The 25,165-nt window shown below is 38.4% G+C and overlaps 2 protein-coding genes across 3 annotated transcripts in view; both read right to left on the bottom strand.

The window, feature by feature from the left end:
* The window catches only part of TPK1 (thiamin pyrophosphokinase 1), a 343,412-nt gene that overhangs the window by 287,570 nt on the left and 30,677 nt on the right, over positions 1-25,165 (bottom strand). The window lies entirely within an intron of this gene.
* LOC116569570 (hsc70-interacting protein-like) lies at positions 11,117-12,506 on the bottom strand. The gene has a single exon (XM_032305881.1). The coding sequence runs from the start codon at positions 12,489-12,491 to the stop codon at positions 11,382-11,384; it is 1,110 nt and encodes a 369-aa protein (XP_032161772.1). The 5' UTR covers positions 12,492-12,506; the 3' UTR covers positions 11,117-11,381.

Below are 25,165 nucleotides of genomic sequence, written 5' to 3'. Positions count from 1 at the left end.
GAGTACTTTCCTTTGAAATTCTGTATATGCACAGAACTTTTTATTTTTTTTCAATTTATTTAATTGATGGAGAGAGAGAGACACAGTGAGAGAATACAAGCAGGGGGAGTGGGAGAGGGAGAAGCAGGCTTCCTGCCGAGCAGGGAGCCCGGGCAGGATCCCAGGACCCTGGGATCATGACCTGAGCAGAAGGCAACCGCTTAACAAATGAGCCACCCAGGCTCCCCAACAGAGAACCTCTTTAAAAAAAAAATCTAGGGGGGCGCCTAAGGGGCTAGTTGGTTGAGCGGCTGCCTTCGCTTGGGTCATGATTCCAGGGTCCTGGGATTGAGCCCCACATCAGGCTTTCTGCTCAGCAGAGAGCCTGCTTCTCTCTCTCCCTCTCCCTGCCACTCTGCTTACTTGTGCTCTCTCTCTAGCTCTCTGTCAAATAAACAAATAAAATATTTTTTAAAAAAATAATAATAATATAGGGCCATCACTGGGTGGTTCAGTCTGTTAAGCATCCGACTCAGTTTTGGCTCTGGTCATGATTTCAGCTCAGGTCATGATCTCAGTCAGGGCCATGAGACTGAGCCCCTCAGCACGAGCCTGCTTGGGATTTTCCCTACCCCTCACCCCTCCCCTGCCTCTAAATAAATAAATAAATAAATAAGTAAAACTTTAAATAATGTGAAATAACATCTAAGGTAAAACTTTCAACAGAAAGGTACTAAAACATTGCCTTAAATCAAAAGAACAGATAATCTGGAAAAATGGATCATTTCCAAACCCCTGGGTTTGTTAACATTTCATGAGAGACTACATATTTAAAGTTAAAAAAAAAAACTGGAAAGAATGCATGGGAGGTTAAGGATTGTATCACACGAAGACAGGACTTAGTACATGAAGGCTCCTACAGATGCTGAAAGGTTTGCAAGAAAAACAAAAATAATTTTTACTTTCAAGGAGTACTGAGCAGATACTCATTGTAGGTAACTAGAATTGTCATGGTTATTGTTAATTTTTCTTATTATAGTTCATTTATATTCTATATTATATACTGTATTACACATATGGCCAAATTATTCTTAATACACATTGGATCTAAAACCAGCAGTGAACAAAATACAGCCAATATAAAGCTTTAAGTCGAACTTGGTGTTCTTCAAATGCAAATTCTACATAAATGCTATCCGATTAAACTGAAGGTGAGTTTATAAGAACTCTAAGTCGTCAAACAAGAAAATAAGAAGAGTCTCAGACGCAAATGGTACACTGCCTCTGACAGAGATTCTCTCACTGCCCAAACTCTCCTCAGACTAACTCAATTCTTTTTCTGACTTCCCCAGACTTTTGGACTTCCATGTTCTTTCCACACTGCCCTATTTTAGCAAGACTCCTACTGAGTCAGTTTAAACAGAACTGCCCCCCCCCCAGACCAGGCCACCATACCCTCAATATCTGATCATCTTCCAGACCAGATCATGTCCATTATCCCCCAGCACCCTCTGGGTGATCATCTTGGCCTGCCTTCAGCAAGAATCCTGTTAGACCATTCAAGCCAGAACCTTCCTACCCTGGATATTTCCTCTCAGAAATTCTCCATCCACTGATCCCCATCCTGCTCCTTAGCTACAAATTCCCACCCACTCCTGCTGTATTCGGAGCTGCATCAGTCTCCCACACTAAGACCCCATTAAAGTGGTCCCTGCACCAACAGCCATGGCCCCTCCCTTGAATAAAGATTTACTGTGCTTTAATGAAGGTCACTGATTAATTTTTTCCTTTAAGAGTTAGAGTATTTTTCTTCAACACCTATTAGACATGAGGAAGAAAGTAAAAATAAAATATCCTAGAGGCACCTGGGTGGCTCAGTTGGTTAAGTGTCTGCCTGTGGCTTGGGACATGATCCCAGGATTCAGGAATTGAGGCCCGCATCAGGCTCCCTGCTCTTGGGGGTGGGGGGTCTCCTTCTCCCTTTCTCTCTGCTGCTCCCCTTGCTTGTGCTCCCTCACTCTGTCAAATAATAAAATCTTTAAAAAATAAAATGTGAGAAATAAAAAATACTAGGGGCAGGGTGGGTGGCTAGGTGGTGAAGCCTCTGCCTTCAGCTCGGATCATGGTCCCAGGGTCCTGGGATCGAGCTCCGCGTCGGGCTCTCTCCCTGCTCGGGAGGGAGCCTGCTTCCCTTCCTCTTTCTCTGCCTGCTTCTCTGTCTACTTGTGATCGCTCTCTGTCAAATAAATAAATAAAGTCTTAAAAAAAAAGGGGGGGGGGTAAAAAATCCTAAAACAGTGGTAGGGTTATACATGGCAAGACTTCCTCACTTTTCTATACAACTTTTTATAGAGTGAAAAACAAAAAATAGAAAATCAAGAATCAAGCAGAAGACAAGCACATAAGTTTGTGGTCAGATTTTTTTTTACCCTGAAAAAAATGGGGAACACCTACAAAAGACTTTGATAAAACTATTATGTAAAGAAAGTTCAGGTGCGTCAGAAAAAATCTGGGGCAGTATATATGGGAGGGAAGTCAGACAGACTGATTAGGCTAAATGGCAAACAGACTAAATGGAACAAAAAGAAAAGCTATGTGCAGGCCTATCCCCAGGTTAAATATATTATTTTGCAGCACAGTGGGGGCAGGCCAGGGAGAGGAGGAAAACAGGAACTGATAAACATCTGTATTAGGACCCAGGAAGCAACATAAAAGAAATCATAGACCTAATCTTTTCAAGATTTATTTATTGGAGGGCAGGGGAAAGGGACAGGAGAAGGGGTAGAGGAAAGGGGAGAAAGTCTCAAGCAGACTCCACAGTGAGCTTGGAGCCCAACATGGGCCTGACCTCATGACCTGAGCCAAAACCAAGAGTCAGGACATTTAACGGACTGTACCACCCAGGCACCCCAGTCATAGATCTAATCTTTGCTACCAAATAGGAAAGTCTCCTGAGCACAAATATACTCTGACCCCAAACAATATAATGGATTCACCTGTTATAACCCTCCTACACATTCTCATTAATTCTTGGTAGAGCAGGGTGAAGAAGACCAAGAAGTAATATTGGACTTGAGTTCCATTTCACCATCATTACCTGGACATGGGCTCCATAAGGTCTGGAAGATAATTCTACCTGCAGCACGCAATAGAAAACTCAATATGTACCTGTAGCTTTTTTTAAAAGTCAGTTTCTGGGCCTCAATTTTCTCATATCTATTTATATAACCATATTTTCTTGTAGTTGGCATTTTTATGAGCTTGACATAGTTACTACAGATAGAAACATTGTATCTGCTCTCAAATATACCAGAATTTAGCAGAAGACATATGATTAACATAAGTTTAACTGAGAAATAAAGTAAAATAAAAGTATAAGAATTAACCTAGGATTAGCATTTGTGCATTCAGGGCCAAGGTTATTCTGAAAACTTTCATCAAAGGTATTAATCTGAAGAATTAAGTAATCTGTATCCATTTCTCAAACTGGCTGGAATTAAAAACTGTATCTGTATGGAATTATAAAACTGATTTCAAATTTAAAACTATATTGTCTGAAACAATTAGATAAAAATGGGAAAATCCCATGTATTTGAATCACATCCTGGGCCCTAAAACCCCACTGTTAGCAATAAAAACTCATGTGTTCCCTAAAAGGTATTAATTTCTAATCACAAGGCCTGAATTTCTGACAACTTCCTTCAGGGAAGAACCCGTATGGATATAGAAGTCCATACAACCATAAAGAAAACCCACACCTGTCTAAACCAATCAAGATCTTTCATTGCTAAATGAAAAAGTTCAGAGATACCTAAGGATAAATAAGAATATTAAAGAAGAGCAGGGAATTAGAGAACTACCACCTTGAGGTGATTGCAGGGATCAAAGAACTTCCTTAAGGATGACCTTCAGAGATCTGAGGATATTATGAGGATGAGTGTAACAATGGAAGGAAGGGAGGAAAGTCTTGCAGGAGGGAGGAGTGTGGAAGGACAAACAGAAATTATAATTATAATGAAAATCAACCCAAGCAGTGAACATAATAGTCACTGGGGAAAAAAAAAAAAGACTTTCCTATAGATATAAAAGATATGTCAAGGAAACCTCCAAAAATAAAAGGAAATATTACAGAGAATACTTACAAGAGAAAAGAGTGTATAAGGAAATCCATTAATAATAAATATAATAAAGAGAAAACACAACTCAAGGTCTTCCTCTTGAGGAAAATAATACAAAAAAAATGAAATTTAATTCCTTAGGTAAAAATGAAGATATAATTTTTTTCTTAGCATCTGGTAACGTGTCTCTAATACCTTCTTTGAAAGCAAGTATTTACTCAATTATGTAAGTTACTCTGTTCCAAATTTTTCAGTTGACTGTGAGACTTGGTTCGCTTTTATATCTCATTCATCCTTTTGTTCAAAATTCATGTAAGTAGTTGGCATTTAATAATGAACACCTATAGTATTTGTTATTTTTGGTGAAGATACTAGAACAAATAAGATTTAGTTTTGTTCTCTGAAGACAAATTCATAATGTGAATCCATGAAATATTGTAAACTAGAGGGTCTAGTGCTAGTTTCTTCCACTGGCTAGTATAAAAAATTGTTTTCTTTTGCTAAATATTTATCATTTGCTATGTCTCATGGGGCAAACTTGTAAAAACCTGGAATAACAAATTTTAAATAGCAAGATATTTAAATATTCTGTAAATATAAACACTTGAGATTTTCCTAAGAACAATGCAAGGTTTGAAATATAGTAAATTTCTTGGCACTTTTACACTGAATCTTACGGCAAGTTCCCACTGTATAACCGTATGTGTGTTTTCCTTTCCTTTGTAGGAACAAAGGACAAAAGATCATTAAGAACAGTTTAGAGAAACAAAACTAGAATTATTTGTAATTGATCAAAATTGTAGGAATATTTTTCTGATTTTTTAAACTGAATAATTAATGCATTTGGAATCCATGTCAAAAGTTATGATCTACTACAGAGTGAGAAAGAAGTCTTTCTAGTCTACTCCCAACCAGTTACCCCTCTCTAGAGTGAACAATTTCACTAATTTCTCAGAACTCCATTTTGAATATTAAACGTGGCTAGTAGGTTTTCTCTAATATTCCTATAACCAAAGAATGGCATGCACTAATAACATTTAGATGACTATCTCAAGGGCACACATGTACAACCATTCATTGTTTATAGGCAACATGTGGTGTTTGAGTGGAGATCCCCTTGTGCAACATTCTTGGCCTGGCCAGAATCACTAGCACACTGCAGAATTCCTTCTGTAAGATTCCAGGAAGATGGTCACACTTTGTCTTAAATAAAATATGAATGCCTACCAAATGTGTTGGTTCAATTAGTAGAAGGGAGAAAAACTTCTTACTCTAAGAAAAGCTACCTAGCTGTAACTTTTATTCAGTTTTTACTTGATTGTGTGCTCCAAATAAGGTCACTAGGTCACTGATTTCTCAAGAACACTGTGGATTATGTCCCCTAAAAAAAAAAAATGCTAATACACAAAATATGCATACAAATTTGGGAAGAAACTTATTTAAAATATATATGTATTTACTACCTCTTCCTCTTCTCCTCGTGAACAACTGAGGTAAAGCCTGAACATGGCAGGTGAGCACATACACAAGAATGTGGTGGGGGGGAGCGGGTTGCGGGGTCAGAGGTGAAGAGGGCAAGCCACCATGAGATGTCAGAGCTCAAAAGGGGGTGAGGGGGAGATAATGCCATTCCCATTAAGCTGGTGTGAGGACTATAATAACGAACACTTAACACAAAGTCTACCAAAGTTGGGAATCTTACCTCTTTTGTTCATTGCTACGGCCTCAGGGTATAGAAGGTGACTGCCATGTAATCGACGTTCAGTCATATTTGAGAACAGAATAATTATCAACAGAAAACTTGACCGAAGAACTAATATTACAATAAGAAACATTAAAAGGAGTGGGAAAAATCTAGAAGACACAGTGATTAAAAAAGGAAAATCTGAAGCCAGGGGTTCCTGAAAGTGAAAGAAAAGGAAATCTGAGTATGTATCAATCAGAGCAAGCACACAAAACAGGCCGATCCTTTCTCACATCACTTTTAGGTAAAAATACTGAAGTATAAAAATTTAAACAACATCGCTGAATCAAAACTTTGGAAAATTTGAAAAGACAGAAAAGATGTGACTGCATTCCAGTAAAACAAATAGAATGCCAAACTATAAGCACAGTAGAAGGCAACACTGTGTCAAGGTAGTATTTTACTGTTAGGAGAAAATTCTCCACAAGTTGCTTACACCTTTGTCCACCTTCAAGTGAAGCACTGATTGCCTTTGTTTTGGACCATCTTTTTAAGGGTATTTGTATAGTCAAGACACTTGGGAAAATAGAATGTCTCCCTCTGGAGCACAGCAGGGGACCTTATAGAGGGCTCTCCTACATACTGTAGTTGTTGCTTCCAGATCTGAATGTGTACTTGGAATTAAATGTGAAAGACTTGTACTTCCCTATCCTTAAGTGCTAGAGATTTATCCAGATGAGGAAAAACCTCATGTAAGTAACTATTGAACATGCAAATTGCTCCTGCTCCCTATTCCTTGTAGTGGACCAGCTGAAACAAAATAGTGTCCCAGGATGAGGCACCTGGTGGCTCAATTGGTTAAGAGCCCGACTCTTGATTGCAGCTCGAGCCACCATCTCAGGGTCGTGGGAATGAGCCCCATTTTGGCTCCATGCTCAGAATGGAGACTGCTTGAAATTCTCTCTCTGCCTCTCCCAACACCCACCCCCCACGCTCTCTCATGTGTGTTTTTTCTCTCTCTCTCAAAATAAATAAAATCTTTAAAACTAGAGTTCCAGGAGGGAAAGCAAAATCATATGCATAGTTAAGGACTTAGAGGAAGCAGGAGCAGTAAGGCAAATAATATCTCAACACAATTAACAGCCACACGTGGCCAATGCAAAGGCTAACAGGAGCTGGAGGCTTAGAGTGGAATAATCACTGAGTAAACTCAGCTGTTGCTCTAGACTATTCCAATACTGTGACTGTAACTGATGCCCCTTGGTCACTGTCTTGGGCATTACCAATGATTTCTTCCCCACAGTCACCTAAAGCCCAAGAGCAATCTGTAGTCAGTTACAAGGCCTCTCTCTAAATATACCTCTAGGGAAATCTAAACTTCTCACTCTATTTGGTACCAGTAGGTGGGTTGGGATTTAGTGTCCTCTGACACCCAAAGTTTCTACTATAAGGGAGATCCTGTTGGTTATAAGTGAAACCTCATTCTCAACAGTCCTGAATGTGGTGTTATCACATCTCTGCCTGCAAGGGTGGCTAAAAACTCTCACGAGATACAAGAGCTTTCCCTAGTTACATTTCTTGGGATTAAGTGGACCAATCCATGTTTAATCCCTCTGGTAGTCAAGGAAATCCACTGGCTCTTCATTTCCCCCTACCAACACCAAAAGGGGGCCCAAAACTTACCAGATTCTGTGCACTACGTGCCGCACTTGAGCATTCTACTTGGTACTTTGAGTCTGCTAATCTACGAATCAGCAGCCATCGACAGTGGCCTGAACAAAGAGGCTCTACAGGAAATCATCTGACAATCTGTGATGTGCTTTCAACCCTTGGGGCTCCATAGCCCACGACCTCTGACACGTCTCTGTGACTCATGATTTTACCAACTGGACCATTAAGCAAGGCAGGGAGTAACTTCCAACTAGAGACCTGCCCTGGGGTTTTCGATTCCTCATCTCTATGCCACATTTCCCAACTGCATCCTTAAAAAAACAAACAAAAAACAACAACAACAAAACAGCGATGAGCATACTGCTGGGCTCTCACTGAAACTAACTGACCCACAGAAGCCCTGTGACTCCTGAGGATGGCTCAACTTGAACTCAATTACTATCAAGTTGGGAAAGGCCCATAAGTGTCCTGTGACACACAGAAATGATATACTCAAGAATGAGCTAGACTGGTTCCTACTTGACATCTTAGTTTTCCATGAAAAGGCGGCAGCTCTCCCTCTGGGGGAAACTAGTCCCAACCCTGCCACTTGAAGTTAAGTCACCGGCTCATGCGGCTCTTGGCTAAGCAGAGACCCAGTGTCCACCAGACTGCTGCAACTGTTCAAGCTCAGCATCAAGTGTGCAGAAACAAAGTCGACAAGGTGTCTCTGCTCTACAGGACAAACTCGAGGCTACTCTTACAGCTCTGGGCAATATGGCCTTCATGAACTGAATTTTTACTGACTCTTGGGGTACTACCAGTGGGTCGAGCTCAGGATGGCCTCCTCTCACTGCTTGAAGTATTACTGACAGCACTCTTGGTTAAATTATGTATGAGAAAAATTGAATGGATACGATCTGAGTGTTGATCTGATTAATAAGATTGTTTGACAGAGTGGGGTAATTCATGTGAAAGTTCACCAGAAGCCAAGACAGTACAGGAAGTAGACACTGTTGAGAGCACATCTCCACAGGCCTCTCATGTTTCTACCTGTCTTACAAGGGAGATGTCTCAACTGTTTTTATTCCAGACTAGACTATCGTTTCAAGGATAGTTTGGAAGAGAGATGGCATCACCTCTGGAACAAAGTGCAGGCATACCTGCTCTCCATAAAATAAAGGTAGTACCTCTTTCCAGGGCATTTACTTCTCATTATAAAAAACTTGAGATACCTAAGTTCTCAGTTCCGGTCTGTGATGCAATCCACAGCCCAAACAGGTGTCCTCTGACCCTCTTCACATCATCTTGTGGGAAACGAGATCCAGGAAACTGACATAAAAATCACTAATCATCTGACTACTGCTACTGCTGTGAATAATAAAGTGTCATGTCTTTTACTAGTGTCCACAAAACTGGGGCTAGCTGACTTGTTAGCTTCAAGTGGGATAAAATCTGAGGTAATTCACAGTTCTTGGTATTTACAGCATCAAAAAAGGTAAATTATCCTAGTTTAAGGCATAAGAATTAGCTGTATATACCCATTTATGAAGTCCCTGAAAAGTTAAATGTTACTAAATTTAACAAAAAATGCATATCCGCCTCTGCTCAGCCCTTCCCTCACCAAAAATATCACCAATACTGGAAAGCGCTGAATTTCATTACCTATATCATGCCATTTAAACTTCATAGATTTCCAATTCTTTACTTTTATCTATGAAATGATCAAGACTGAAATCATACAGGTCTGAAGAATACTGGAAAACTGACTATAAAAGAAACGTTATTTCAAAAATTTTCAGGAATTAATAAAAACACTGATTGGTATCTAAAATATGGACCCTTGGGAACTTATAGTTGTTTTAATATGAATTTTTCTCAGAATTTATCTCTCTAGTTTATGCTGTAAATAATCTATCGGCAGAGGATAAATACTATGGAAGTCACACTTTTGAAATGTTTAAGAATACCATAGTTTATAGAAACAGTAAACATGTCAGAAGAATACATATTCGGGCTTATGGGTAGAAAACATATGTCTACATCAACCAAACTGCTGAAAATGATCACTGACTTTTCTTTCCTTCCCTAAGACAATATTAACTATCCTATAAAGCACAAGACACTTTTGTTCACATCATAAACTACCAAGTCAAAATACGTGCATATGAATGTAACCATGGAACAGGACTCAGTAAATGACAGTTTTCTTCATCATAAATTTCTAACAGTTCATTATAAACAAAACCCAGGAACAAGACTCAAAATTACATTATTTTAAAGACAGGTCTTCATTCATGATTGGTGACTTCTGCACACAGCTAAGGTAGGGGGCGACTGGAGAGCAGTAACTTTTATACTGTACGAAAACATGGTGTTCACATTCTCGCAGCTTTTTCAACACAACGGCAACAAAAACAATACTGAAGTAAACCCTAGACATAGTATCGTTTCATCTGTCAATATTTCAGTGGGCATCTCTAAAAGAGGAGTTCTTCTCCCCCTGCAAGACAAATCCACAATACCATTGTCAGAGCCGCAAAATGATTGCTTAGCATCAATCACACTGTATTCAAATTTCCTCTTGCATCAAAAAAAAAAAAAAAATCTTTTATATTTGGTTCATTCGATTGACAATTTAAATAAGGTTCACACAAAAGTCTGTTTTAATCCAGGTTTCCCTTCCATCTCTTTTTGTTTTCTTTGCAATTTATTTGCTGAAGAAACTAGGTTGTTCATCCCATATTCTGGATTTTGCTGATTTTACCTAATGGTATCACAAAGAATGCTCTTCTATTGTTTAAATTTCTTGTAATCTGGTAGTTTGTATCAGTTAATTTTTTACCTCCTCCCCACATCCCTACCTCCAAATCTACTTTTCTTGCCTGCTCTGTGACAGGGGAGCTGAACATGGTTATTTCTCCCTTGCCAACTGACCCAATGTTAGGCTTTGTCAATAAAAGTTACATACCCTATGTATGTTCTTTTTGTGCTTATCTTAACATTTCTAACTTACAATATAAAGTTAACATGTATCTACCTCCAAAGCAAATTCTAGGATCTAAGAATACCTGAACTATCCAATCCCGTTTATTTTTTTTTTTAATTTAAATTCAATTAACATATAGTGTATTATCTGTTTCAAGGTAGAGTTCCATGATTCAGGAGTCTTATATAACAGCCAGTGTTCATTACATCACATGCCTTCCTTAATGTTCATCACCCAGTTATTCTTTAAAATTGACTACTCTTGGGGCACCTGGTGGCTCAGTGGGTTAAAGCCTCTGCCTTCGGCTCGGGTCATGGTCCCGGAGTCCTGGGATCGAGCCCCACATCGGGCTCTCTGCTCGGCGGGAGGCCTGCCTGACTACTTGTGATCTCTCTCTCTGTCAAATAAATAAATAAATATCTTTTAAAAATAAATAAATAAATAAATAAATAAATAAAATAAAATTGACTACTCTTGGTTGCTATTTTGGTTCACCTTTTATTTTTTTTTTTTCCAACTCAAACTTCATCTATTTTAATGTATTATTTGCCTCCTACTAATAAACCTTTATTTCACTCGTTATAACTGAGCAATGAATCTTCCACACTGAAATATCCTCCTTGCCCAATTAATCCAAAGGAAAAAGACTGAAATGATTAGTAAAGAAAAATGTAGGGACTAACACACCCTTTTAATATGTTTTTAAATATTTTTAAGGTTTAAAAAGTGTTTAAAGTTTGTAGTTCCTAGTAGGAAAACATTATCTGAATGAATACCCTAATGGCAAACCATTGTAAAATGTTTCAGTTGCATGGGGAGCAGAGGGGTAGGGATTCTCTTCACAGCACCCCAGCTTTCTTCATGAGAAGGTCGGAGGTACACTGGTTTGTATTATTGCGACATCCATTAGGTGATCGAAGTTGCTTTTCCTTCAGCAAGGGCTTTATTAGTCAGAAGGGCATTATGCTTGACCTCCAAATTTGGCTGACAATTTACTGATGAGATTCATAACCTTTGGGTTGCTCTGATATTTTGACATATTCGCTGGGTTCTGGGCCACATCCTGGAAGGCCACCATAACTTCTGGATCCTGCATGGCTGCAAGAACTTCCGGATCACTAAGAATTTCATTGAGCCCAGGCATTCCTGCCATTCCAGGCATCCCCCCTGCCATTCCAGGCATTCCTCCAGGAAAATTACCAGGCATTCCCCCAGGAAAGCCACCTGGGAAAGAGCCATACTGAGCTCCTGATTGTCGTCTGGCTTCTTCCTCCCTCTGGGCTCTCTCGTGTTCTTCCCGAGCCTTCTTAACCCTTTCTATTCTTTCTTTGATCTCTCGCTCTTCACGTTTTCGCTCGTATTTTCTCCAATGTTCAGCAATTTTCTGGGCCCTCGGTTGAACTTCTTTCAGCATCGCACTAGCATCTTCATCATAATCCAGTTTGCAAGCAAGGGCAAGATCATGTGCTGCTTCTTCCCAATGGCCCAGAAGTCTATGTGCTTTCCCGCGCCACTTATAAGGCTGAGCTGAATCAGGATTTATTTCAATAGCTCTGTCACAGTCTCGAATGGCAGCATTTGGCTTCTGTAATTTGATGAAGACACTGGCTCTCTTGGCATACAGAATGGCCAAGCGAGGATTTAGTTTGATGGCATCTGTGAACAAGTCAATGGCTTTCTGTAGTTCACCATCATTTAGGGCATCAATGGCAGCCACTTTTTTATCATTTGCCTGATCCATCATTTCCTCGGTTATCTCTGCATTTTCATCTCCCATTTCTTGAGGGGCATCGGTATCTGGTTCAATCACACCTTCATTGTCAATTTCTAGATCACTCTCCTCACTTGATGGTTCATCTGTCTTTATGTTTTCCTCCGCCTTCTTACTATCTGGTTTTTCTTCCTTGATACTGTCTTCTGATTTAGTTTTATGAGTGGCAGGTGGTATTTTACCCCCCATGCTCTCCACCCACTCCCGCAGGAAATGCATTTCCTCGGTGTGCAGAACGCTCGGATCCTGCTTACACATTTTCACGAAAGCCCGAAGCTCGCTCTCTTTGCGGGGGTCCATGGTCCAGAGGCAGTGGCAGGCGGCAGGCGCGGCTGGGGTTGCGACCCGATTGGTTCACCTTTTTAAAGCCAGAAATTCTGTATCAATACAGTACCAGCAGCTACCATTTCCCTTGAGATAGCCTCCCCCAAAGGTGATGGCATTAGTAGTAGGTGGGACCTTTGAGAGGTGAGTAGGTCATGAGGTTAGAGCCCTCATAAATAAGATTAGCTTCTTACAGACGAGATCCCACAGAGATCCTTCAGCCCTTCCACCAAGTGAGGACACAAAGAGAAAGTGCCTGCCATGAACTGGAAAGGGAGCCCTCACCAGAAGGTGACCATGTTAGCACCTTCATCTTGGACTTCTCAGCCTCTAGAATTGTGAGAAATAAAGTTTTATTGTCATAAGCTACCCCATCTGTAGCCAACTGGACTAAGATTTCTTTGGTTTTGGTACTGCCACAGTCTACATCCATTATTTTGTTAGGGGGTAAAATTCTAATTCTATTGCTGCTATTTAATTCTATCATTGCTTATTAGGGGTCGGTGAGATTCTAATTTTATCCTCACTCTTACTTATTACCTGGAACACTCCTGAAAAGAGAAACTTCCTCATATGAATTTTGGACTACCCTGATAGTCAGTTTGTTTAAGAATGGCAGAACAAACATTTGACTTTTCCTGTTATCTACCAGAAAATTAGAAAAACAACAAAATGCCTAGACAAGAAAGAACAAAGAAAGTCACATTTGACACCAAAAGCATGATGCCTGACAAGAAAAACTGGTAAGAATCTCCTCAAAATTAAGAATTTTTGCTCCACAAAGGACCCTGTTGAGCGGATGAAGACAAGCTGCAGACTGGAGTAAATATCTGATAACCACATATCTCATTAAGGATTTGTATCTCAAATATAGAAAGAACTCTCAAAATTCAACAATTACCGCCCCCCCCAAAAGACAATCCAACTAGAAACTGGGCAAAAAAACATGAATAGACAGTTCACTCAAAGATACACAGACAGGGGCACCTGGGTGTCTCAGTGGATTAAGCCTCTGCCTTGGGCTCAGGTCATGATCCCAGGGTTCTGGGATTGAGTCCCACATCGAGATCTCTGCTCAGTGGGGAGCCTGCTTCCTCCTCTCTCTCTCTGCCTGCCTCTCTGCCTACTTGTGATCTGTCAAATAAATAAATAAAATCTTAAAAAAAAAAAAGATACACAGACAGGAAATAAGAACATAAATAAATGTTCACAACTAGCTACTAGGCAAATGCAAATTAACACCACAATGATCATCATTACACACCTACCAGAATACCTGGAATACAAAGAGTGACGAACCAAACGTTTGGGAAGCTGCAGAGAAAGCAGATCATTCATACGCTGCTAGTGAGAACAAATAATCAGTTTTCAGTTTCTTAAACTACACCCACAACTAACAAAATCCAGCAACTGCACTCCTGGGCAATTGTTATCCCAAAGAAATGAGAGCTGTTCACATAAAAACCAGTACATGAGTGTTCATAGCAGTTTTATTTGAAATAGCCAAAAACTGAAAACAACCCAGTGGAATAAATGGCTAAAAAAGTTTCATTTCTACCATAGTACTGTTCTGCAGGAAAAGGGAATTAACTCTTGATACACTCAAAACTCAAACAAATCAAGGAAATTATACTGAGTGAAAAAAAGGAAATTTCAGAAAGTTACATATGGTATGTTCCACTTAAAATTCTTTTTTTTTTTAAGATTTTTATTTATTTATTTGACAGAGAGAGATGACAAGTAGATGGAGAGGCAGGCAGACAGAGAGAGAGAGAGAGGAGGAAGCAGGCTCCCTGCTGAGCAGAGAGCCTGACACGGGACTCGATCCCAGGACCCTGAGATCATGACCTGAGCCGAAGGCAGCGGCTTAACCCACTGAGCCACCCAGGCGCCCCTCCACTTAAAATTCTTAAAATAAAATTGGAGCAACAGAGAACAGATGCATGGATGCCAGGAGTTAGGGCTACAAAAGGGGGAGAGAGAGAAGAAGGTGAGGCTAAAGGAGTGGCACAAGAGAGCCTGTGCTGATGGAATAGTCCTGAATCTTGAATTTGGTGGCAGGTGAGGCTAAAGGAGTGGCACAAGAGAGCCTGTGGTGATGGAATAGTCCTGTATCTTGAATTTGGTGGCAGTTACAGAAACATACACGAGAGAAAACTCTGTAGACTTAAGCACATGCTCATCTACGCACACATGTACACACAAATACATGTAAGACTGGTGAAATGCAGGGCATCTGGGTGGCTCAGTCATTAAGTGTCTGCCTTAGGATTGGGTGATGATCCCAGCCAGGGTCCTGGGACTGAGGCCCGCACTGGGCTCCCTGATAATCGGGAAGCCTGCTTCTCCCTCTCCCACTGCCCCAGCTTGTGTTCCCTCTCTCCTTGTCTCTGTCAAATAAATAAAATCTTGAAAAAAAAAAAAAAAACCTGGTGAAATGTGCATAAGCTTTGTGGAAAGTACTAATATGTATTTCCTAGTCTTGATATTGTTTTTTACATCTGTTATATTTACATAAGATGCTACCATTATAGGGTAAACTGGATGAGGTATATACACAGGACCTCCATATATAAAGATTTTCTTTGCAACTTCCTGTAATCTATACTTATTTCAAAGTTTAAAAAAACACATTCACACAAAAATTTCATTCTAAAAAAAAAAAAAAATTGGAGGACTAAGTACAAATTATCAGTAATTATAGTTAAGAAACAAAGTAATATTTCTAGCTTCTTGTTTAAAGATAGACTGTATATAAAACCAAAAACCAGCTGTATGCTATTTATAAGAGCTAAAATGTAAGGACCCATAAATCTAAAAGTATGAAAATAGAAAAAAATACCATAGTAGGAAAGTATTAACCAAAAAGTACTAATGCAGTTATATTAACAGGCCTCATTCAACTACCTTGTTAAAGTTACTAATTTCAGATATATTTTGTCAACTTGGTACCACTCCTCCAAAACAGATTACTAGGGATATATATGCCTAATACTAATGACAGATCCATAATTCTTAAGATACCTAACATGGTTTGGGATCAAGAGTAGGTAACTCAAACACTACTGATTGACAGAATAGGAAGTAGTAGAATTTCCTACAATGCCATTTTTAGGTCAGCTTGCTAAAATATTCATCACTAGGGGATGCCTGGGTGGCTCAGTTGGTTGGGCATAGGTCTTTGGCTCAGGTTATGATCACAGGGTTCTGGGAAAGAACCCCCATACTGGGCTCCCTCCTTAGTGGGGAGCCTTCTTCCTCTGCCTCTGTCCCTCCACCTGCTTGTGCTGAGAAATAAATAAAACGTTTAAAAAATAAAACAGTCACCACTGGACCTCCAACAGAGCTCAAAGTATATGAGCTAAAAGTTTCATAGCAGCATACCCTTTACCTCAAAATATACAAACGAAAAGTAAATAATTCTCATTTTAAAAAATAGTTCTCTTACAAGACAATATATTTGACACACAAACACAAAACATCAAAACCTTACACTGAGGGGCGCCTGGGTGGCTCAGTGGGTTAAAGCTTCTGGCTTCAGCTCAGGTCATGATACTAGGATCCTCAAGTCATGATCTCAGGATCCTGGGATCAAGCCCTGCATTGGGCTCTCTGCTCAGCAGGCAGTCTGCTTCCCCCTCTCTCTGTCTCTGCCTGCCTCTCTGCCTACTTGTTATCTCTGTCTGTCAAATAAATAAATAAGATCTTTAAAGAAAAAAAAATCTAGCTTTAAAAAAAAAAACTTACACTGAAATAAAAATTAACTCAATATTCCTAGTGATCACTGAATCAGATAATCAGTATTTTATTTTTACTGCCTTTATTATTATTCATTTCCATTAGGTATTAAATATTATCCAAAAAATCCTTACTTTGACACCCTGTCATACTAAATGATATAATATTCTGGATATCATTTTAAGGGTAATTTTACAGATTATATTCACTTTGTAAGTATACATTATCTTGAGTCATGCACTCACCCATTTTCTTACAGCCATAATAAAATTCATTTACAAATAAGTGCAAAATAAAATTCAATACTTGAAATTTTATATTATCAAAAATGGAATTATAGGGTGCCTGGGTGGCTCAGTTGGTTAAGCAACTGCTTTCAGCTCAGATCATGATCCTGGAGTCCCAGGATCGAGTCCCACATTGGGCTCCCTGCTCACTGGGGAGTCTGCTTCTCCCCCTGACCTCTCCCCCTCTCATGCTCTCTCTTTCAAATAAAGAAATTAAAGTCTTTTTTAAAAAATGGAATTATAATCCATATAAAGGCAACTCTAAAAAGGATGACCAAATATTATTTTAGGAAGAAGAGCATCCGAAAAATTCTACAAAACCAATACGGCATGTATAAAAATACCGGTTTAAGAAAAGATCAAATATTGAAGCCTGCTTGGTGGTAAATGGAAGTTTCTGAATTGGTCATGTCTCCTCCCCACCTACAACGTAAAACTCCTAAATTGATTAAATGTTCTGTAACTTGAAAATGTAACTATGTGGTAATTGCTGTGTAATCAGTTGGTTAAAACGGCTAAGCACAGTGATCCTTTAACAAGTTACAGGCAGACGTGAGCCTCCTGCAATCCTACCTGTCTGCTGGCAAACCACGGCATCAGTTAATGATCACCACAGAGTATGAAGCTGCATCTGCATACTCTGGCTGCATGGCTGGAAAACGAGAACCGACTAAATCTGGCTCACATAAATCCTAAAAATTTATACCATCTCCACCCCATACCTCAGGGCCAGAAAGCTTTGTCTCCCCTCTAGCACCCGAGACAGAGCTTTGCACTCAGCAGATGATCAACACTTCTTAACAAAAGAGGTAAGAACCAGGTCCAATATCCAGTGATTTCCTGCTTTCATAAAATATTTCCATGAGCTCCCATGTCCGTCATGGCCCCATGGCTCACTGAGACTCAATTACAATGAACAACTTCACAAAAATGTTTCCTTTTAACAAGCACTTCTAGTCTCAGTAAAACAGCACATTTTGTGCACAATGCAGTTTTACCCCTCTGGTGAAACACAAAAATGTTCTATATACTCTGACTATCTAGAAATTCTTTGAGGTTTTTTAAAATATAGAACATCATTAGTTTAGGTGAGGTTTCCACTAGAAGATAAATATTGAGAGACTTTCCCCACCGCATCCCAAAATCAAGTAACAGTTCATAAGGTGTTTTAATTATGATATAAAGAAACATATTCATACTTTGGTTCTCCTTTATTCAACCAGTTCTTGGTGTTTAGCTAATTTTATTGCAGACCCACCAAGAAACATCCCGGAAGTATTTGTATCACCAGAACCTCTCCCACACCACAAGGAAGAGATCTTCACCAGAGCGCACCAGTCAACTCAGGCAGGAAAAAGGTGCCAGTTACTAGTAGAGCAGATTGGATCTGGACCCACCTTATTAAATGGGAAAAAGTTAACTTGAATTTGAGTTTTGTATTTATACATAATGCAGATAAGCTGGAGCAACCAAGAGAAAGAAATCTGACCCAAAAGATGCTATCTGCTTCCACAAAGAAAATTTTTAAAGAGCTCCTTCAGCTACAATGTGGAAGCAGAAAGGTGTGAGTAATCATTATTTATAACTGGCATTACCTGAGCCCTAACTGTTCCAAGCGCTGCAGGTAAGTACTCTCTCCCTTTCCAGTTGTTAAGATGAGAAAACTACACAGGGTAGTTCAGATGGCCAGAATCCCAGAACTAACAGTGGGGAGCCTGGCCCCAGAGTTTCCAACTCCTAAGCACTGCCCTATATTAAATCCTGCACATTCCTGGACTGAATGCTTGGTTTTACAACGCAGAACTACAGAGCTTGGGGGCATTTTAAATACCTTTGAATTATACATGGAAATTGGTTATTTCCATTAGTCACCAAATAACTCCATCTCAAGTCAACTGAATAAATATTCAGTCATGATGTGCTTCTCAGGAACAGGGAGGTGGCCCAAACTGAATGACTGGACACAGGTCCATACAAGGTCCACATGTTCCCATGATCATCTAGACTAGTTATTTCACTCCTCTCCCCTCTAGCCCCCTTCTCACTCTTACCTTATAACCAATAGCCATTCTTCAGTGATAGAAGTGAGTCAGAAAACTCCCACAAAGTCACACAAATAGATCTGCCCACTTACATCATCACTGCTCTCCTTCCTACAGAAGTCACTGTTCAAGCTCCTCCACCCAACACCTCCCATGCCCAGGATCCATTCCCTCTGGGACTAGATACAGTTCATCACGTGATTCATTCATTTCTGTGCTTCTTCCCTCTTTTCTCCTACATAACCATTCCTATTAGCTCACATAATGCTCTTAATTCTCCATGCTTTCTCTCTCTCTCTCTCTCTCTCTCTCTCTCTCACACACACACACACACACACACACACACACACACCCCTAATGCTACCTCTCCATTTCTCTGGTTGACATTAATGCAAAATCCTTCAAAATTTTGAGAACTGTAATTTTTTCCCCAATCCCTTGATATCCCAACTACACTATCAGGTTTTCACTTCCACCCAATGAAAATGCTCACATTACAGCCAGCAATGACTCCACACTGCTCAATCTAGAGACCTATGGAGGTCTCCCACAGTCCTTGCTACGGACAGAGCAAGAGGTTTTGCGGGCTGAGGACAGAGGGTGCATCCAATATGTGAAAACTGACCAGGCTCAACACTTTCCTGGTTCTGGTTATTATACCTCAATCAAGTTTTCATTTATTTTTTTATGGTTACTAGATATAAATTCAAAATTTAATTAATATTTAAAATGTAAGAGGTTCATTTGGCTTATTTTAAGAAGACTGGCAAACTTTCTCTAGTTTTGAGCAAACATTAGGTTGAACAGGTCAATAATGGACTCCTAGAGTAATAGATACACTTTAAAACCTGAGCAATTTGTTCTTGCTGATAAATTAGACAGATGCTCTGAATTAAATTTCATGCTATTTTCACAAACAGCCCATTTTCTGCTGCCAGTACTAAGCTACTGGAACTACATAACATTAGCTTCATCACCTTTTATCTTTCAAAAAAGATCCAAATACTTACTTGCAGTTAGCTTTTAGACACATCCACAAATATGCCTCCCTCTTCAAACAGAACTGGCTAGAGTATTAATTCCGCAACATTTACTCTAAAATTACTAAACAATGTGGAGCTGAAGAAAAAAATGCTCTTCTCCCTTCATTACAAGTTTTAACGTATTCTTCATTTTCCACATATTTGTAGCTCATAATATATTTATAAAGGGGAAGAAAACCATGTAGTTGTACCAGTCTTTTTGATTGGGAAAAAAAAAAAAAGGAAAGAAAAAGAAAATCAATTTATTTATTTTTATTTCCAACCTCTACTAATCATGATGCAAATTTAACATAATTTGATGGAACATAAATTCTCAACTCTAATGAAAATCGGTGGAAAAAAGACTTTAAAGGTCATTTTTTAAGAATAAAATTATTCTATTTTAACTAACATAAAAGAGATTTTCTGAAATAATCCAAAAACATACATTTTTTTGATTTTTTACATACATACTAAATGTCAGTAATCCCAACTCATCATGAAATTCAAGGACTACATAACTACACAGATTCTTTTTCCTCAACAAGGGGATCAAGTACATGCTTTTTATTTGTTGGTTAGTAAACAACTAATTAAATTTATGAAAGATGTTTTTAAAGGGAAGTTTTATAGTAATGAAGATTCTGAGTATAAAAGAAAAATGGCTAGCTGATCTTCACTCTTGTGGTTATTGACAGACTACTGAAATAATTTATCCTTCTACAATCTGAGCCTCATTTCTGTGCTCCTTAGCTAAGTATGTAACTAAACTTAAAATGGATTCCACACAAATACATATGAACATCACCGGAGGTCCAAATACAAATATTTTCATAGCAAATTATACTCACTCCTCTCTACCTATCCTGGAGGAGCGGTGGAAACATACTTACTTCTCCCCCAACCTGTATTATCATAAAGTTTCACATTATAAAGAATTTTCAAAAAAAGAAAATTTTGAATCCTCGAATTACTGAAAAATTCCAGCCCTATATGCAACTTCTATTAAGTCTTTAATGACTGATCTCTGTACAATTTCAGAGCCTAACGGTGTTTTTCCAGTCCTCTATTTCAAAGATGTCACTTTTTACATTGTTACTGTTCTCTAGGAAGTCTATTCAAAGGTTCAGTAATAAATGCCAGTAATAAATACAACGTGTATAATTACATCAAATGAAAAACCCACGACTTCTTCACCAAAAAATACATTATTCAACACATTAGCTACTTCTTCCTATTTAGTCAGAGCAGCAGCCCTGAGTGACCTAGGATCAATTCAGCCCATCAGGGATGAATCCCTTTAGGTAACAGCCACTCTCCACCACATACTTTGTCATATACTTCTCATTCTCATTGCGCTTTCATCAAAGGAAACAGATCTAATTTCTTCATCACCCAAGCCAAACTCTTCAGAATCCCCAACTGCCTCCCTTGACCAGAGACAAAGCAACGTGCCCTGCAAAGGCAGACCAGGGCCACAGGCTCCTGGGTTCAAAGTGAGCATATCTGATCCAACTCCCCATCCAGTATGACTATATACTTTCTCCCAAGAGGCCATGAAGAAAATACTTGAACACCTCAAGAACAGTCAGAAGTGAAAAAGAAGAGAGTAAACACAGAAGTATCCATCTATAAGGATAAAGATGTACAGGGCAAAATCTAGACAACAGTAATGCCCAACTGAACCTGCCACTTCAATGCTGGTCATCCAGAACCTGGCCAAAAATTACAGTCCGAATAAGCTAGAACTGTACCTATATGATCACCATTAAACTAAACTTTCCTGAATAGCATTCACGTCCCAAGATTGTCATTTCTCTCTATAGCAAAGAAATCTTGTACTCTCAAGGCCTACCCACAGAATTACTGAGTCTTAGAGGAAAGTCTGAAGAAAGGGATTTTCTGAAAAGTCTGAAGAAAGGTTAAACCTTTGGAAGAAATTCACTCTGCTGTTCTTATGGAGAGGAGAAACCTACGAGAGAAAAATCACAAAACCTTTAACTGCAGAGTAACTCAGCTTATTCTGTCATCCCTTAGAAACCTGACATGGGAACTTTCAATAGACACACAATAAACTTTAAAACCTTGGCATGTGCAAACTACCAGATCAGCTGCCTAGGTTTCAAGCTTGCATAAAGACTGAATACACCTGAAATTACATGTGTAGGACAGTAATAGCTACAGCCCACAAAAATTATTTCCATCATTCCACCACTAGTTTGACAGTGCTGCCATTAAAAAAAGAGAATTACTTTTCAACTTTCAGTGGAAATTTAGGCTGCTATCACTATGTGGGATTCTGACGTTAAGGGAAAGAACAGTTCTTCTGAAAATTAGTTCTTATTTTAAAAAGCTTAAGTTAAGATACTGAACAAAGATAAAAGAAATTAAAGTAATTTTCAAAGAAAAAGCTGTCAATATATTCCAAGCTACAAGAACATTCAACTTTCAGTTTCATATTATAATTAGTTTTCACAATTGAAAGTTACAATTGCTCATGCGCAGGAACTATGTGAAAGAAAACTAAATTATAATGTAGCCTATGAGTTATTTGGCAAGTGAAGCTTTAATACATAAAATGAGGCCTAGTGAAGAAAAATAAGTTGGAACATTCGACCCCGGCACTAAGTACTCATCAACAGGATTTAGGGCCCGGATATGGAAAAGCCACCACTTCCAGAGTTGAATGCCACCGCAGCAGAGAACCCTTCAAACCTCCCACCACAGCCCTGTCCAGAGTCCCCATCTCACATTTCCTGCCTGAATTTCAGAAGCCAGAAACATCTCACTACTACAATTATGACAATCTTGCTACATTAATGCATTAAGTGGGCTTTTAAAGACTAGTCTGAGACCTTGACCAACATTACAACTTTTCCAGGAAAAAATACATTCTGAGTTTAAAACTATAAAGTAAACTTAGTTGTCTAAATGAATTTAAAGTTATTGTTACTTAAAGCTAATCAGGAAAACAATGTTCGTTCATAGAGTAAAATCCGACACTCCAGTAGATCAACCCTTCACCGTTAATTTGTTTTTATAAAACCAAACCAAATATCCTTAGCTGTGTATTAAACCCAAACACTGACTAAAATTCACAGTAAGTAAAAATAAATAAATAAAATTCACAGCAAGTATATCCAGTAACTTACAAAATGCCCCCAGCCCATAGCCCTTGCTTGCCCTTATGCTATTCCATGGCAGAACAAAGCAGCTAACAACCAATTGCCATGCAATCCTATTTGATAACTTTACAGTAATTAGTTTTGGATGGGGTTTCTGTGTTTCCAAATACTGTCTAGTTTTATCAAAAACAGAGAGAACATATTGGGATACATAATTTATTGGCAGAATTCTACATAGAAATCCTGTCTATTCATAAAAGACTGATGAGGCAGGACTAAAACAGAGCAGATGGTTGTTTAGACAAAAGGACAATTTATATTACTACTGATTTTCAGACCTTGCTATATACCTACATTTTATATGTCTGTGCTGTATGTATTTACATATACAGGTTTGTTATGCTTATCTTACACATACAACAAATTCTCAAAATCACATATAGAATAAATTATATACATACATGACACATGCCCTTTCTGTCCACTTCAACAATCTGTCTGAGTTCTCCTTTACTTCCCTATTATTTCTCAAGCTTTTTAAAATTCAAGAACAGATTGGAAAGAGGCTTGAAAGGGAAAAAAAGGGAAAAAAAATTTTAAAGCTAAGAAGGAAAAGGGAAAAAGCCAGGAAGCTATAACAATCATATTTTTGTTTTAATAATATTACTTGCTGTAACTTATACAGGTGGCAGTTGTACTTCTAATTTTAAGTCATGTCATTAAAAACAATGAAATAATTTTTAAAGCTTTTCTGAACTTCCTCTTTGTACTCTACATTTTAACTGAACTCTTTAAGAGAGGTAACTGATTAACTCCAAGCACCAATTATTCCTTATAGGACCCACTGAATTTTGTTACCTGGCAATTCTCCCAAGATATACATTAAAACTTGATTGTTTCTGGTAGGCATAGTACCAACACATAGTAATGAATATACTTACAATTTTATTATACTTGGACAGCATTTGTTTTCTCTAATAGAGTATTTATTTAACATAAAATGTAATATACTCTGGATTTTTTTTTTTTCCAATAAACTGGCTATTTATATGGCATTACCCAGATGCTACCTATTGGAGCTGTTTAAGTTGCCTAGAATGATACAGTGTGCAGAGACATTTTTCTTTAAGTTAACTACTATTGTCTTAAAAACTCAAATATATAATCATTATCTCTCTTCTTGCAAGACTTTTCAGTTCAAGTATGTTTCTATTTACAATACTACTCAAATTAGATGTCCCATTAAAGATAAGAAATCTGTTGGGCTCCAATATTTCTTTTTTTCTTTTAATTCGTCTCTCTGTATGTAACCAAGAGACAATTGTTCCCAATTTTTCTAAATTTGTCCTCTTCTAGAAAGCAACAATAATTTTACCACTCAAAGATACTTAATGCATTATACTACTGACATTCTGCAAGCATACTACAGCATTCTAATAAAACTATCTTTGCAATAAAAAAAAAAAGAAAAAAAAGTAGGTTACCTTATTTTAAAACAATTTGTGAATGGGATCAGGCTGAAAATGTATCATGTGCCATTTTTATACATACTATAATATAAATTTTTGCATAAATATCAAAGGGGAATTTTTTTTTAATTCTTACTTACCTTTAACAGTTTTAATATATCAGTAATATATACAAATAAAAAAACTGAAATATTGTATTGCTGTATTACTTCACCTCTGACAAACTGATCAAGTTGAATCAAAACTATGTAGAATACCTCTTACCAATTGCATCAGAAATCAGAAAAACCAGAAACACACACACACACACTTCCCTCAAAAAACAGCCCTAATTTCTTCATCTTTTCCCTATTCTCCTATTTTTCTTCATTTTCTCCTACATTTGACAAACTAACAACTATCTGTTAAATAGCACATTAAAAGTCAAACAACATTTTGGAAAACAGTATTTTGACCAGATACTGTAAGGCTCAAGACAATAAGAATGATGGATAAATTTTGTGCTCCAGTTAGCGACAATGTTTCTCACAGGGTAATGGGTTAGCAATTCTGAAGCACATTATACATACACTAGGGTTAAACAAACAAGTAAACATACTGTGGATAATGAGAAGCAGGTTTCTCAGTGTCATAGAAACTGCAAATAAGGAACACAGAGAATGAGCCCTGTGATACTGGGCTTAATTTGACGTATCACGTTAACTTGTGATATTTTAGTGTGCACACAAATAGACACATGGAAGTGAACAGAGCTGTTTGCAGGCATGCATTAGTGTACATACTTCCCTGGCTCTTTCCACAAACACGGTCTTTAAGAAGTTGATAGACCTGTAGCAATAAGCACAGGCAGTTCCAAGATCTTGGCTTCCAAATACCATTCTCCAATAAGAGGAGTCAGGGCTCCTTGAAGAGGTTGATTCCAGGGCTGGGACAAGGAAAATACAAGATAAGCCTATGGTGCCAGAAT

This window comes from Mustela erminea, chromosome 11 (genome assembly GCF_009829155.1).
Source record: "Mustela erminea isolate mMusErm1 chromosome 11, mMusErm1.Pri, whole genome shotgun sequence".
In the NCBI taxonomy this organism is placed as follows: Eukaryota; Metazoa; Chordata; class Mammalia; order Carnivora; family Mustelidae; genus Mustela; species Mustela erminea.
This window is presented reverse-complemented; position numbering and strand designations above follow the sequence as displayed.

Bases quoted from the DNA above. Each gene is read 5' to 3' on its own strand.
- LOC116569570 (XM_032305881.1), bottom strand. From the start codon at position 12,491: ATGGACCCCCGCAAAGAGAGCGAGCTTCGGGCTTTCGTGAAAATGTGT.